Source organism: Lycium ferocissimum, chromosome 7, assembly GCF_029784015.1.
Source record: "Lycium ferocissimum isolate CSIRO_LF1 chromosome 7, AGI_CSIRO_Lferr_CH_V1, whole genome shotgun sequence".
NCBI classification, from domain to species: Eukaryota; Viridiplantae; Streptophyta; class Magnoliopsida; order Solanales; family Solanaceae; genus Lycium; species Lycium ferocissimum.
The window spans coordinates 42,760,257-42,778,062 of NC_081348.1; the positions used below are offsets into that span (position 1 = coordinate 42,760,257).

Sequence of the window (17,806 nt, forward strand, 5' to 3'; positions counted from 1 at the left end):
TTTTAAGGATTGTTCATAATTGTCGGTGTTTGGATGCTTATGTGATTACTAAGGTGTGAATAGAATCAGGAGTACAATAAAATACGTAAAATGCGAATACTGAATTTACAATAGTTGGTGAACTATATATCAAACACAATTCGTAATAACTAACATGAAATATACATATAATGCACATACCTAAGTACTCACGTAAAGCTGAACAACTTTCTCACCTCTCAATCAAACGCTACCGTATATCACTTTTGTACAATGAAGCAAGAACCACTAGAATGATCAAACCCCTAAATAAAATTGACATTTATTATTTCGGAACTTACAGTTTGTTGTTACTTTTTATATTATAATAATTTGTGTTGTTATTAAAGTTTGTTCTCATTAATAAGAGAACCAATAGAATGATCAAAACCCAAAAAGAAATTAACACTTATCATTTTGAAACTTGCAATTTGTTATCCACTTTTACAATATAATATTTATGTCATTTATAAAGTTTATTATCATTTTTACGCGCGATACGCGTACACCAAAGACTAATATGAATAAACAGTTAACGACACATTCAAAACAACTAGAAAGCTGAAACAATAATATACACAGGACAAAACCCAAATACACATTTGAATACAACTATACATGAAGTCTAACTTTTGTTCAGATTGCAAGCCACGTGTAGTGTTTAGCGCTTAACAATTGACGTTGACCCACCCATTTTCAAGAAGCTAAGTGTTTGGTGATGGAAGTTACTCACAACTCAAAGGAAGTTCCGCATGAAGTTGAGCATGTTAATTGATGTGGATGTTGACAGGATACTCGCAAAATTAGATTAGATCTAATTTGGTCCAATTCTAAAGTCTTTCAAGCGGCCGAAAGACAGTTACTTATAACAAGCACTTGTTCAAAGAATTGCAAAAAAAAAAATTCTTTTCACTATTGGAACATCGATCAGGGAAAAGAATCTGTACAGTATGAATTAATTATAAGGCTAAAAACATGTAATTAGGAGTAAATAAAAAGTTATCATCATTCTGTATGAGTGCTGCATCTACTCAATGATGTCCACGTCTAAGGGATGAAAAGAATCCTCCAGCTGACTTCTCCTTGCAACGATCTGCTCTTTCATGTCCAACCTGACCACATGTTTAAGTGTTACCGAGATAATAGACTGCTAAATGTCCAATTGTGTTTATGTGGACCTTGGGTAAATTATTGAAATTAAAAGCGAAAAATAACACTATGGTAAATGAAGAAGCAAGTTTTAAGAAAAAAATTATATTATCAGCATGAGTTGGTGATTTGACAGACAATTAATCAATTTAAAATTAACTGAAAGATGTTTCGCCAAAGCAAATCCACCCCCCTTTAACTCCCAGTAAATCCAATTCATGATGTGTATTGCGCATTTATCACCAAGAAAAACAAATAATTATTAATGCCTGTCCAGAAAACACATACCTCTTTGGCTATTTGCTGCAAAATATCTACTATTTCAGAAAAGTCAGGTCTGGATGTTGGGTCTTGCTGCCAGCAGGTCTCAAGCAGCTCAGCAAGTTCGGGAGGAGTGTGCTTGGGTATAGTTGGTCGCAAACCCTAAAGCAATAAGAAAATTAATAGTACCATATTATTTGTATGTATCCATGCATGTGATGAGCGAGCAATACGCAATCAACCATTATGCATTACAAATAAAATTTAATAAAAGAAACATTACCTTCTGGACCACTCCGATAGCAGCTTGCAATGGGGTTAAGTACTCATATGGAAGCTGGGTAAACCAAATCAAGTGAACATAATTAGTATAAACCAAGAATACAAACAACAAACATGGGCTAATTCAAAAATTTCCAATCACATTTTAGTACCTTTCCTGTCAGCAACTCCCATAGCACAACCCCAAAACTGAATACGTCTGCTTTGTGATCATAGGGCTTGTGTTCTATTACCTTCAAGAAGAAAGATCTGAAATAAGCCAATGCAGCTAGTCTAACCATCCAACTAGTTTTTTTTTTTAGAGAAAATAATGATTTAACTTCTGCATTTAAAAGAACTCACGAGTGCTACAAATAACTAACTGGTTGTTTTCTGCCGAGTTTCTATAACCCTTCCCATGCTCCATCTAGTTTAACTACTATTCAAGCAACTTCAGTGACTCTTACACGGACACATATCTTATACCAAAATAACAGGGAGTCTTTAACACCACCGGACCTGCCTCAAGCAGCCATAAAATCCTTGATCACCGCTGCATATACCCACGAAACACAACCTCGTTACGTTTCATCAACAACCACTGACACCTACGAGCTATACCTAACACATTCTGGATTTCTTGGCAAGTAACAACCAACGAAATACCTCAGACTTCTACAGCCACACTCTTCAAACAGCCAAAAACCCTAGAGCCACCACTATAGACAACATATTAGAGTTTGAATTTATCAATCAACTGGGCAGAGAGTTGATATCCAGTGCTTGTAACCACAACACTTCAATTAAGCAAAAACAATAAAAAACTGATAGGTGCTACATGGTTTCAACCTCCTCTAATTCCAATGATGGAAATATAACAAAACTTATGCTCCATAATAAACTGTGTTTTCTTCCCAATTTAAGCATTTAAGATTAGTTTGTAACCATAGGCATACCTCAGGAGCCATCCATCTATAAGTCCCAGTCTCTGCCGTCATGACACCGGTTTGTGCCTTTACCCTGGCAACACCAAAATCAGCCACTTTAATGACCTGAAAAAAGATATTAGGTAAAACATGATAAGCAGCTGACTAGTCTGGGTTATACTGACCTTGACTAAACTACAAAAGATACAGCTTGAATTTAATTATTTTTGGATACCCACTTAAGAAATATAAAGCTGATAAAAAAGGTATATTGGGTAATTTCACACTTAGTCAAGCATTACCAAGTGATTCTTTCAGTTGAAAGGATAACATGATCCACATATATTCCGAGAAAATTATAGCAAATTACTGATTACAAACAACTGAAATCTAATTTTAGCCTCAAAATATTCCACCAATTGATTTCAGAATATCGTAGGGCGGATGAAGCACTAATTACAAGCCAACAAATTAAATCTATAATAGAACCATGAATGCCCAAAGCACATATTTTATTAAGCCTAGGTACACTGACCAAATGTTTTAACAAATTAGAAGGGATTTCAAGGTGAAACTAAAGTTGATAGCTAGACTATAAGTGAAAGGTTATAGGATAAATAAAAGTTTATCACCTTAATTTGGCACCTTTGAACTCAAATGTTATGAACTGAATTTCAAGGTGAAGCTTAATTGTAAATTTTGATGTAACGAATGAAAAGTTTGGATAAAAGGAAGCAATTGCTTCCTTAATTCATTTTGCACACTTTGTCTCCAATGTTAGACTATGTCTGTGGGGAGAAGTGGAGTCATTTTACAATCTCAGACATGGAGGTAACTGAAACTACATGTTGAATTACAGCATGTCAGCCTTTTAGACCCTCAGTGTTTTTCATTCAAGGAGGCTTTGGAGTCACAAATGTTTTATTACTTCCGTTCTGTCAGCATTTAATAACAAAAATAGTCTTAAAACTTGCTTGTGTTCTCAAATATTTTCTAGAAAAGCAACATATTTTTCATCAAAAAACTCAAAGTAAACAGTCATATCACTTTCATATATCTACTGCGACCACAATGGTTCACCTTTAGCAGATTTCCTATAGGCTGATATAAAAAACTTTGGCAAATGTCCCAAGTTCAAGTGGCCCATTATTGCTAAGCACAAGAGTGAATAACAAAATGTAATCAAAGGTACCATTAAATAAGCAGCTTTCTGTATCCTTGGTGACAGTGGCGGAGCCAAGATTTCAACCGAGGGGGTTTAAAATATAAAAAAGTAAACATACGAAGAAGCCTAAGGGGGTTCAACATCTATTATATATACATAAAAAATAATTTTAACCTTGTAAAAACAGTATTTTTTTCTGCCGAGGGGGTTCGGATGAACACCCTCGGCATAGTGTGGCTCCGCCACTGCTTGGTGACATCTCGGATGGCTACCTTATATTCGTTCAAGAAATAAGCCTCTTTCATGTTGTTGGCCCTTGAGTACTAGCCAAAGGTTATACATTTGCGCAAAAGAAATAAGAAATCAATATTTACAAGCATAGTTAGTTAGACATGTTCAAAATAGACTAGTACAATTGATCAATTGTTGATATACCACAGCAACTGAAAACATTTAGCAAAAATACAGCACCCAAAGTATACGGTTTTCAGTCTAAATGAGAGTAGCATCTTACTTCATTTTCATCCATCAGTAGATTGGCAGCCTTCAAGTCCCTATGTATAATATTATTTTGATGCAGGTAGTTCATCCCTTTGGATACATCAATCGCTACTTTAAGCAGAGTAGGTAGTTTAAAACTGCCCCTTTGTTTGTGTAAGTAGTCATATACGCTTCCACCAGACATGTACTCTACAGCCAAAGAAATGTAAAATAATCAAATAGTATAAGAAACTCAGACAGAAATAGATATGGGGAAATGGTCTTGAAAACAGTAACAATCGGCGATTTTGAAACAATTATGCCGGTCGAGAGGACTTGAATTCGATATTTAATACCTGTTACTATACACAAGTTAGGAGGCCTAGTACAAGCCCCTATGAATTGCACAACGTTCTTGTGACGAACTTTTCTGCAAGTACAAATGAAACACAGTATCAGAGGAAAGATAACGACTTGACATGGTGCATAATCTTCTATTTGTCCTTGAAATTAAAGGATATTGGAAAGTGACAATAATACCACATTGTCTGAACACAGTTTAAGCACAGAGAAGTACATCAAAAATAATAGTCATAAATCATAAGCTTCATAGGGAGGTAACCAGACAGACCTCATGATATACACTTCTTGGCCGAACTCTGTCTGCAATTCTGTGTTCAAGCGCTCAGATTTTAGGATTTTAATAGCTACTTCCTGACTGCAGTATGTACCTTTGTATCTGAAACAATTACCTTATTAATTAAGTGTCCAGGAAACCAAAATGGTCAGAGGAATGATTTAGCTCATAACAAACTTACAAGTCACCATATGAACCAGATGCAATCTTATATTCAAATTTTAGAAGCTGATGATCAATTTCCCAGACATCAATGCCATCAAAAGGTATTGTCAAATGGTCAAATTCACATTTGATCAAGTCTTGCTCCTGCTTTATTAGTGATTGTGATGGGCTTGGCCATGATTTCTGCATGGAGCTACCCTTGTTAAATGATAAGTACACAAAGCTTACAGACAACTGGCAAAAACTTATATTGCTCAGAAAGGAAACGGCTTATCCTAGCAACTGCAGAAGTATCATCATTACGAAACAGCAAGAGATCCGTTCTTAGTAAAGCTTCTAGTATATTATTCTAGGAGATAGGAACTATAATTCAAAAGTTATCTACAACATGAATCTATCAATACAGATAGCAAACCATTGGTCAAGTCTCACGAAAACCTGCTTATTATGAGCACAAGAGTGAGGACAGCACGAGTAACTTCTGTGGCATTAGGTTTGAAGCCCTAAGTATAATTCTGCACTCAAATAAGCATAAGTGCACATTCATGTGTGATGCCTCAGATGTACAATTAACAAATGATCAAGACATGGTTAACTCATGACTGCTCCTTTCCCCCTAATTTTTAATTCTGGGGACTCCAATCATGTGCAAGCCACTTTTTATCCATTACTCCGTGTCTTTAAGTAGATGTCCCTTAAGATCATGAGGGCGCCTCTCGCAAGAAATCATGGTATTTTCTCTCTTATTGAACCCAAATATATGAGACGCATTAGAAGTACTAAATCAGGGAGCTCGTAAGCTAGCATTTCACAATTTAAATGCAATTATGGATCTATCTTCACATTATTTTATAATTGATTTGTCTAACTAAACTAGATTTTCAGATGTTCATGCATCTTGTATAACCAAACTTTGCTAGAAGTAGCTATATTGAAACTTAATCTAGCAACATAATAACCTTAGGACTTGAAAACAATTGTCTCGGCAAAGGAAAAAAAAAAAAAAAAAAGAACCAGCAAAATAAGTAAAAAAACAACAGAGGGCTTTAGTCCCAAGGAGTGACAGTAATAACAGCACGGTTTGACCACACAAATTCTATCCAGCATGATACAACACTTGATCGCCAGGAAAGAATATTTGACCCCCAAAGCTAAACAGCTTTAAGAAAGTCTAAGGTTCCGGAAGTCATTCTGATTGGAGAATGATACTTCTATTTTTCAAAGAATCAATACCAAATTCCTTTATACATTAGTTGGATTTAACTAGTGAAGAAAAAACGTATACAGAAATCTCGGCACAATATCAATGTCAGTGTATACAACAAAATAACAGGAAAGTACCTCATTTCTCAAGATTTCACTCTCCAATGCAGTTCGAAGTCGCACAACTTCCTGATAAGAAAGAGAAATAAATGTTCCATTGGGGACGTGAGATCAGAAGGAATAACAGACAACCCCGACCATGCCCTAGAAACCATGGAAGGTGATAATGGAAACAGAACTTTAAACCATGCATAAATTATCTGTCACTTCCTGATATTAGGTCATAAAACATAACAGGCGAGAATCCAGATCAAAGTGACCTGGTCAGCAAATGAGGATATAATGTCAAGAGATATACCTCATAGGGCCAACCATCAACAACAAATACATCTAGGGAGTAGCCATCCACAGTGGAAAAGGCATGTGCTTCCTGGATGTTCAGCCCGAGCTCAGCTAGTAATGAAGTTAACTGTCATATACAAAGGTTCATCTTTTTCTCAGATTTCTTCTTTATGAGGTATAAACTAATACAAAGCACTACTTGTTTTCTAGCAATAGACAATCCTTTCTCACTGCACAAACCTAACAATGCCAAGAAGGCTGGCAATTTATATGAATTCTAGTGCACAATCAAATATGATTATGTCTGCTTTACTTGCCCATTCCAGATCATGCAACATTTGAAATCTGTAGTAAGATGAGAGTTATTTTTTTCATGAAACAAAGGGAACACACAAGCCTTGCCTTCATAAATCAAGGTCCCTGAATTTACATAAAGAATTAAAAACTATACATGTTGACTGGTCAACAATTGGTTTCAATAATAAATAGGCCTTTCTTTATGTCAAATCAAATACTTACTGTATCCAATGTCTACCAACAAATGGAATACATTTCATCAAGCACATAGTGTATTGAATAAATTAAGCGCATCAATTACCTTGCTGAGAAGCTTCGGCTTGTCATGCATTGAGAATGTTATTTCATGCATGGGCCTGCATAATTATTTAAATTTAACGCTCCATAGTCATCAAAGCGGCATGTAGAAAGACAAGGGAAAGAAGTGAAATTACTTGATGAATTTTGTTACCAAAATTGTCAAGTGGGTGATAGTCATACTTGGACATCACAGTGATGACAAGAGATGCATAGATTTTGGCGTAAATTGGATTGGTTTTCAAGAAGTTCTATAGGCGTCCTCGATCTCTATTACCCTAAAAGCAGTACTGGGTGCTATATAGGATAAATTTAGTTACACAAACTAAGAAAAAGTGTGAAATATCAAAATTTTACCGAGAACTATTTGCACAAGGAGGAGCATCTTCATCTTCATCTTGAACTTCAGATTTGATAACTTCGCAAGCAAGGGCTTCGGGATTAGGAGAAGAACCAAAGGCAGGTGGAGGATGGACACTACATATCAAAAGGGAGGTAAATATTTAGGATAGTCTATGACAACTAAGAATTCAAAATTATACTGAAGGAGACTTAAACAATGGAAAAGGGCTTCAACTAATCACTAGGTAGTCAAAAGAGTATAATTACCTTCTGCTAACTTCCTTCTTTGCAGAGCCCGAATAAACAGAATAGTTTTCATCAGGAACGGGAGCAACCTGCGTGATGCCAAGTTCGATTCAATCCACAACTAGCATAAACTGGGATTAATTAGATACTGAACAAGCAACTATAAAAATAACATACAAAGGACCAAGATAACGTGGACATGCATTGTCCCAGTGAACTACTTAGAATGAAAGAACATCTAATACACCGTCCTTAAATCCAAAAGGCATATTTTTAATGTACACCATATCAAAAGAAAAAGCAACAACAAGGTGTTATCTTGTAAAAGTAACTTACCTGCACCAACCGGACTTCAAAGGCAGGTCTATTAGCTGGATCATGTGCAAGATGTAGTAATCGCTTGTGTGTGAGTACATCTTCTGCCCTTTCAACATTCACATCTAACGCATACCTTAAATGCAACAAAAAAAAAAAAAAAATCAATTAATTGATCAATCAATTTTGGCTGTGGCACTAGTATATATTCAGCATTTCACAACGTCGTGCATCTAAAAGCCCACACATTCATATATCTGCAAGGAAGGTATACAATACTGAACTACTTATCAAATTCATTTGGCTAATTCAATGAATCTTAAACAAAACAATAAGTGATATTATCAACTTCTAAAACTTGATAAATATGATAAGTAAGCACACAAATGTGAATGTCAACGGTACTCAATATCCAAATAAACACACATACATTGGAGATCATCATATCTATAAAAAAAAACAGTATAAAATGTAAATGACGTACGGAGTAATCAGAAGGTAGAGAGAAAGGTAAAGTTATAATACCGAGTGGGAAGGCGATTGAAATGAGCCCAAAGTTGATCGTCAAAGCCAGGTTGTAAAGCCTCGTCGTAGTTGTTGGATTCCTTAAGCCTCCTTAGAACCTCATTGTAGACCTCCAATTTTTTTCTCTGATGACGACCACTGGTATTATTCGCCAAATCCACCGCTCTACTGCCACAACTCTCGTTATCCTCTATCGCCATTTCACTAACAACGGCGGTACCGTACCGGTGCAGTTTACGTAAAGTGAATAAAATTGTAAATTAGTGGTCTAAAGCTAATTTTTAATGTCTAGAATCTTCCTCGTGGAGATCAAAATTACACGAATATATATATGTACTAGTAATATTTATTCGTATGAATCAAAGATGCATGTTTGTTGAAGAAGAAAAAAATGAGACAAACGGCAGTGGAGTGATTTTGAGGAAGATCTTTTCATTATATTAGTCATATCGGTTTTTCTCCTTATGAATGAACACAATGAATCATGTATTGTGTTGTGTTGGTGGCCCCTTTTTGACCTGGAGGGGAGAAGGGTTTGGTTTATTCGAAAGCTGAATGTAACCGCGGCGCACAGTCAAGTTGACGTGGATTTGCTTTATCTTCGGCTCTCCTTTTGTAGCGTGTTAATTACCTTCCCTAAATATGATCTTGCTTAATATTCTCTATTTGGGTGGCGACTTGTGATGATTAAACCCACAAGTGGTAGTGTCATAAATATAATTAATGGAGAGAAAAATATAAAAAAAGCAATTATGGATATTCTCCGGGAATAGTAACCAAAGCTCACCGCAAGAATAGCCAATGAGCATTCACATAAACGTGATCGGCGGATCCACTGTTGCAACAGCGTGCGTGTATCTAGTCTTTTCAGGCGAACTGTACATAAGTAGGTGATAAGTTTTAAGAATTTACTAAATTTTATGCACTGAAGATAAAAATTAAGTATTTATAGTAAATATAAGCTAGTAAAAAAATATGGTAAGTTTTACTGTGTTATAGAGGATGTTTTACACGATAATTATGGGTTGTATGATTTATGGGCTAGTCATACGAAAATTATAATTCTCTTATGCGATGAAAAAATAAATGAGCTTATATTAAAAGGATGTTATAACTATTCTGAAATAATTCTATGTCCAATTGAAAGAACGGTATCCTTAAAACATTAATTATAGTCCATCAAATTATTTGATTTTTATATAAAAGATTTGTTGATGGCGATAACCATTTTGATAATATATATATATATATCCAAATCCCTTTTAATAATACATGAATTATTATACAGTAAATATTATTGCAGGGATTTTTATGGTTGAATTCGTAATGATACATGAATTATGAGTTAAAGATTAATAATACATTGGTTATTATGTAAGAATTGCCTGATTTAAATTTGAATCTATCTAAAAACTATATATATGTACTAAATTCATACTAGTTACTCCAGAAGAAGTAAATGAGGGGCACATCTTATACTTTTATCACCGCTAAACTTATATTATATCAGAGGTGAAAGATTGAATTTGTATTTCGCGAAATGAAAAACCGTTCAGCTAAAATTAGGTATCCCTCTCTTCTCATCAGGAAAATGTTAACTAATTAAATTATTCTTTCTGTCTTTTATAATAAGAGACTTTTATTAAGGTCAATGTTAAGCTTTAGAGCTTCCTTTTGCTCGTGACTTTGGGGTCGAAAACGAGCCTGCCTTTTTGGTCTAAGTTCATAGGAAATATATGAAATGCAGATATGAGAAAGCGAGAGATCCATAAATTATTATCTGCAAATTGTTTTTCTATTTTGACAACGTACAATCAAAAAAGTTTATTGCTTCATATCGAATCATCAACGCATGAATAAATAAATATAACTCATGCACTCACTGTGTTTTTGTAAAGTATGTAGAACAAGATTACAACTTTAAGAGATCATCATTGATCAATTTTTAATAAATGTCATAAGTAATTAAAAGTTTCATCACGAATTCTATGTGCCGGATAATTAGCATCCCAATTTGATACGTATACATTAAGCTTGGACCAGACATACAATGATCAGCGTTTTTCTTGGTTTGTGAACAATTTCTCCTTCTTTAGTTTAATAAAACATAAATAAGTGGAAAGCACCTAATTTAGGAAGTCTCGAGAATATAATGCAAGAGGATTTACTATAATCATATTATATTTATGTTGTTGAGTGCAGCTAAAGCTTGATATTGAATTTGAAGCGTATATAATTATTGGTCTATCAAGTTAGTAAATTTAAAGTCGTAGTGCATTTGCTAATCCATTGGATCCAATTAAATTGAAATTGATGAGACGTACTAAACCCTACTTCTAATGACGAGATTGATTTCTCTGAGAAAATTTGACTTTCAAAAACAAAGTGCCCGAAAATTGTACAGTAAATATGTCATTCTTGACTTTTGTCTTAAGGAGAGTGGTACTCCATTAGTTAGGTGGTTTATGGAATTTAATAGAAGGGATACTTTTTCCTGAATGAGGGATTACCTTTCATATATCCATGAGTGCACCTAGCTCCAAGGTTATTTTTATGCAATTCTTGTTATTTTCTTTTTCTTATTTGTTGTTTGGCTCTCCTCCATAGACACATCATCATTTTTTTTTTTTTGTCGACCAAATTTGACAAAATTTCCTATTTCAGATACTCCGTTGTAATTTTCTTAAAAGTGTAACATTCTCCATTAACGAGAAAAGGGGTCTTTTATCTACACTTTTAAACTTCTTTAACATATTTTAAGGAAAATGAAGTGCAAAGTTATTTGAGACAAAATGAAAAAAAAAATGACTCGATGCTATGAGATTTATATGCAACTTGCAAATTTTTTTCCCTATAAAATAGTACTATAAATTAAGGAGCAAAGAGGCTGGGATGATATGCGTGGTATTTGGGCTTAATTAATCATATCATCATGAGAGGTATAACTTAGAATAATCCAGAATCCCATGCCAATAAAGTGTACCTGATTACTCAAACTCTAGATGCGCATAAACAAACGGAATAAACCCTAATTATAGATTAACCAAATGAAAAATTCTAATATCAAAGACACTAGTACAAAGTGCCATATGATTCAATTGAGTACTACTTGTACTCTCTCGAACATATAGAATTTAAAATTCAAGATAAATTAACGTATTCACGAGTACCTAAACAATTCTTTAATTAGTTTAACTTAGCAATCTGTCATAACAGTTACGCAATTATTAAATATAAAAAAGCGTGATAAACAATAGAGTCTTGACTTTTTCGACTTAGTTGAATGACTGTAAATTAAATCATATTTGAAATAATTACTCGATGTCTTCTATGATTTTGCATATATCTATTATCGTATGCGCGTGAGCACATTATGGCTGCCATTTTCCATTTATGAGATAAACCTGATATAATATTATAGTTCATCACATCCTAATCTCCATGGAATGAAATGTATCATCTTATGTACGATTACTTTTTTTTATCATAGGAGCTAGAGTACAATATTTGTTCTTGGTTATTCTGAAACAAAAAAAAAAGAAAAGAAAGAAGAGGAAAGAGTATTAATAAGTGTGATCATGTTGTTTGGGTATATATCCAATTTAGAACCAGAAGATGGCCAAACAGCATCACAGTCTGTGATATACAATTTATAAATCACAAATTAAACTGGTGCTTACTAATCGAATTTCAATAAGTCTTCTGTATCCTTACTTATTTAAAATTCTACTCCATTGACAGGAGCAAAATTTATAATATTAAGACTGCAAAAAATCTCCTAGCCAAGGTAAGGAGGTAAGTTAATGATAAAGACTACTACAAAAATAAAAGTCATTTTACAAAATATCCTAAACGCGCAGCTAGCTGTCGAAATGTCTATTGTTGGTTCAAGACGGATTAATTATATAGGTCCTACAATAATGCTAATGCTAATTAGGGCTAATCCTATGTTTAAGAGGGAAGCACGTGGATGGATGAAGGGCAAAACGTGGCTAACATACAAATTTAAGAGTGGAGCACGTGACTGGATAAGGAAGTACACGTGGCTAATATGACCTTTGGGAGTGATGGAAGGTCATTTCTGCAGCGTTTTATGCGGAGACCTGTAGCCGGTGGAATATGCGGCTTTCCCATGTTATTATATATATAACCTTATCTTGTCTGGTCAATTAATATAAAATTCTTTTTCGATATGCTAACGTGGAATAGAGTCAGATTCTGAGGCCTAATTTATGAGCCACAAGTACTATAGAAAAGCCTCTTTCATTAAAGTGGATTTGATGTTTTTCCAATGTGCTTTCAATTAGCTGGCTGCTCGAAAAATGCGACCCCATGCTCCATCCGTTACAACTTACAACATATAAGTGCCGTCTTAATAAAATCACGTCCATTAAGACAACACTAAATGCATGTGGAGTTTCTAAACTATCCATATTTAAAGATGTTTTTAATTTGAGAATTGAGCAACACAATTAAAGAGAACTACTTCTTTAATGCTAAGGACATAATTGAAAATGTTTGTCAATTTTTGTATATGATCTTATTTTGAGATAAATTGATATATATATAGCTCATTTTAGTAGTTTTAATCAATCTTTAAATGATATCTTCTTGGAGGGTAATATTTTTTAGTAACTCCACATTGTTTAATACTACTACAACTAATGCAATTATGTTACAAGTCCTAAAATTAAATTACACTATTTTGAACTTACTAGTTTATAGGCCATAAACTATTTTTAATGTGTATTATATAGTAATATAATGTTGTGTGTGTGTATATATATATATATTGCAACTAATTAATCAATTTAGTAGTTTTAATCAATCTTAATAAATCTAACATGATATCTTCTAATTTATCGCTGCTGTTTGGTTATTTTTATTATTGTAGATGAAAGCTTTAATAGAAGGGGTACTACTGCATGAAGCCAAGACTCTAGTAACGAATAACTTCTTCTGATTATTTTTCCCCGTTAATTTGAATTATCACAATTCACATGGTAGAAGTTAATCTAAAGTCTGGGTTTTGATTAATCTCGTGGTGTTATTATTGCTATGGAAAGATTATGCATCACAAAATAACATCAAAATTGGTCGCTTGATGCACATATTAGCTATAGTGTGATAAATAGTGATGGGACTGTTATGCTATGATTAATAATAAAAAATATTATTATATATGGAATAGTACTATTTTTAAAGTGCACCTTAGTCTTTAAATATAACTTAATCTTCGCACATTCAATTATGCATAATATAGTAAAAAAAAATCACGCATAACTTTATACATGTGTATTGTTAATACCGCCAACCAACATAATATTATTTATGCAACAATTATGTTTTCTTATGCAACTAATCCAACAATATATTATTTAATGCAAGATTTTTTGTAGGAATTAATTATCCTAATACGGCCACAACCAAACAATTTACAAATATGTTTTTTCTTGTGTTTTTCTTATGAGAGATCTTCACTTTAATATATAAGAGATAGAAAATAACACACAAAAGATCTTTATATATATATATATATATATATATATATGTCATTTTCCTCTATTTAAATTGTAAACCAAACTACATAGTGTTATCATAAAAGGACACGCATTTTCAATGTGTGTTTTTGAGCTGTAATACAACAAACGGAAATAAGGGCCACATTATCCTCGGATAGTACCTATTCTCAACATTAATTTTGTCTTGTTCTTTATGGGCTGTCATATATTGTCTATATACACAATGATTTCACAAGATTATTGGAGGTCCGAACGACAAATGGAACTCACAAGTCACAACCAACAAATTACAGGTTAGTTTTTATTCTTTTCTCAAACTTGAAAATCTTATAATTAATTAAGTGAAGGGGGTCAAGAAAATTATTTAGAAAGGGAAATTTTCTACTAATTTATTACAGGGGTCACGTGTCTCTTGCTCTTATATACGGTCCCCTTTAGTTCAATTGATTTGATTGATTTTGCATGGATATAAATCAAAGAAACGAAAGTCATGCATGATCAGTGGAGACTAACTAAATTCACACAATCAGATTTTGTTAATTGGATAGCTTGGTTGGTTCCACCTTAAATTTTGATCTAATCTCTTCTGCTTTTGAAAGAAACAAACTACAAAATAAAGAACAAGATAGATAAATAAAACCACATAATACACACACGCACGTTTGCACCAAGCATTTCTCTTTTATTTATTCTTGTCCCGCATATGGGAAGATGATAGCATTATTAAAAGGAAGCAAGGAAATATCTTTTGAAATACAAAAGTGTTAGGCCGCGCCTTCAATAATTGTTAAGTACTTTATTAGATCTACTTTAGGGTAGTTAGTCTTCTCCCTTAAATTTTTGAAACCAAATGTTTTACCTTTTTCTTTTGATAGAAGGATTAATAAACCCAAACAAATGAAAGCGATAAATAAAAAGAAATAAAAGCCAACAATGTGTAGTTATTTCCGCTGCAGTGTAACAATGTAATTTAGAAGAAAGAAGACCTTGGGTACGTTCATTGAAACTAGACGAGTTTCGTAAGTAATTGAATTTAGACACTATTTTTATAACTAACATTTGATTTATAATTATTCAAATTATTATAAGCTTAATGAAATTAAATACTAGTACTTCTAGTCGACAAAGGAATCTAAAATCCTTCTTATAAATGTCTTTTTATACTATAGTAATCAATTACAAATTATGTGAAGCTTTTTTTTATTTCACAAATTAGTGGATCAAAATCTTACACTTTTAAAGTTCACCAAATTTTGGGTTCACCAATTTGTGGAGAACACACAGAAGTCGTCTCACACAACTCGTGCCATCAGTTATGTGAAGCACAAAATAAAAAGTTTCATCAATTACGTTGCTAATTAATACTCGCTCTTTATTCTAAAAGAAAAAGTAGCAACAACAAGAATAAATGCACAGTTATAGATTGGACTGATTCTTTTTCTAAAAAAAAATTAAAGATAAGTTTTAAGTTTCAAAAGTGATCTCGAGCAGTTTTTAAGTAATTTTTTTTCCCACTCACAAAACTTCTACGTTTTTCTCAAGTTAAATGCATGTCCAAGCGCCTACTTAATCTCTTAGCTTGATGCATATGTAGATTATTATTTTTCATCAAAGTAAACATCGATACTAAAAGTGAATGTCAACGGTTTATTTTGTTATTTATTTATTTTGTAATATTCAGAAGACCTAGAGTTCGGTCATTATCTAATATATTTTCTTTTCTTTTCGAATCTGAACATGTAGCTGTTTCTCCAAAGGTATTTTTTTAGTAGGATAATATAGGAAAATGGAATTGAAATTAATTATTGTATACAAATAATATGCAGGATATGAGATATCTGCCTTTCATTTATTTTAGATTATTATCTGGATGGAAAAATTCTCTGCACAAAAAAATATTTAAATCGAGTCAGTAATGTCAATGGATTTGTTGTCGAACGGTTACTAGCTGAACTTTATACGTTGTATTTGCTATAAAAAAATAAAAAAAAAATTAGAGTTGGAAAAAAAATACCCTATATTGATTCAAAATTGTTAGCAAATTAAGATATTAAATAAGGAGTCGGAGTAGATGCAGAAACAAACAAGGAATAACAACTGCATTTACGTTATCTACGTTAACATTGTAAAAAGGTTTTTGCATTGACATTGCAATTTAACAGATTATAATAGATTATTATTATATATTATCTTTTAGATTACCATATTAAGTTCATTTTGAAAAGAAATTCTATACTTTGTCCAGCCATAAAATTAAACTTGATTTACCTAATGGTTTGAAAAATCTAAGCTCCGTCCGTCTGGAGAAACAATAATATGTATCTAACTTAGTAGGCGTTTGGACATGCGATTTCATCTCATGAGATGAAATTCTAAATCATCCAAAAAGGCATGATTTGGGATTCCAAATCATGATTTCAAATTTTTTACATGTAAAAGTTGACTTATAAGTTTATATTTTGTAAAAATAGATCCATAAGTTGGTAGATATATTTACCAATCGTGTTTATCAACCATTTATATCAACTATTAAAAGATCTACAAGTTGGTAGTATATTTATAACAAATTCACTCTTACCAATCATGTGCGAGGATTATATTAAAAAGTATTTACACTACGACTCGTGTTCAATTTTCCATTTTATTGAACTAAAGTTTGATCAATTGATGTTGTATTTTTTAGAAAGGCTTTCTAGTAGCGTATTAGTTTTGTTATGAACTATGACTTGCTCATTTGGTATGATTGTAAAAGAATTGAGAAAGTTTTGATGGTTTTCACAACTTGTGGGATTTTTATGTCTAAAAAAAAAAAATACAACTTAAGAAATTCAAATTACATGTCTAAATAAAACTTTAACTTCAAATCATCATAATTTCAAATCATGTTCAAACGGGCTCCTTAGATGCGGAAAGAAAACCATCTTGCGATGGTCGTCTCTGGCGTCGCACGTGACACCATGAGAAGTTTTTGATAATCATACCTTAGGTTAACTAAATAAATATAGATTCACGTAAAATTTTTGGTTCCTCCGACTCCGTGTTGCCATCTATATAATTATTCCACCGACATATTTCTGAAACGAAATTATTTCACATACATATCTTTTTATATAGTTAATTAATCTGACTTTTGAGTGTCAGCTTAGTATAATGTATAGAAGTCTTCATTTTTAATTATTAGAGCTTTAGACAGCAACCATTTTTGGCGTTTTTTTGAGTTCTTGCTCCCACACAAACTTTCAAATCTTTATAAAAAACTCTAATCCTACTACTTAGTTTTCGGAATTCATGATAATTGAAAGGCTGAGTTTAAGATTTTTCAGGAATACTCTACGTTGCAAAAAACTTCGATAACATACACTGATTTCAAAAACTCAAATACTAACTATTTCTTGCAAAAACTCAAACATATGCCAAATAAGCCACTTGGTATCCATGCAACCATCAAATATTTCAAAGTTCTGACAGGCACTTGTCGATCATGTGATAGGGCCTAAGTTTTCACGTTTTGTTGTTGGCCTTTATCTATAGGAAACTTGCATGAGGACAATGTTCCATTGTTCTCCAGTGCCATAACAGGATATCATGTTCCATT

General features: G+C 32.9%; 1 protein-coding gene across 1 annotated transcript; it reads right to left on the reverse strand.

The window, feature by feature from the left end:
- Positions 1-568: 568 nt before the first annotated feature.
- On the reverse strand, positions 569-9,171 carry LOC132065190 (serine/threonine-protein kinase STY46-like). The gene is made up of 16 exons (XM_059458459.1): positions 8,690-9,171; positions 8,186-8,300; positions 7,871-7,938; positions 7,619-7,738; positions 7,266-7,320; positions 6,684-6,794; positions 6,404-6,454; positions 5,079-5,245; positions 4,892-4,999; positions 4,617-4,690; positions 4,295-4,470; positions 2,646-2,741; positions 1,863-1,943; positions 1,712-1,765; positions 1,456-1,590; positions 569-1,130 (listed from the first exon to the last, which is right to left on the reverse strand). Exons 1-16 carry the CDS (start codon positions 8,887-8,889, stop codon positions 1,050-1,052), a joined length of 1,692 nt encoding a protein of 563 aa, XP_059314442.1. The 5' UTR covers positions 8,890-9,171; the 3' UTR covers positions 569-1,049.
- Between the last annotated feature and the right edge of the window lie 8,635 nt (positions 9,172-17,806).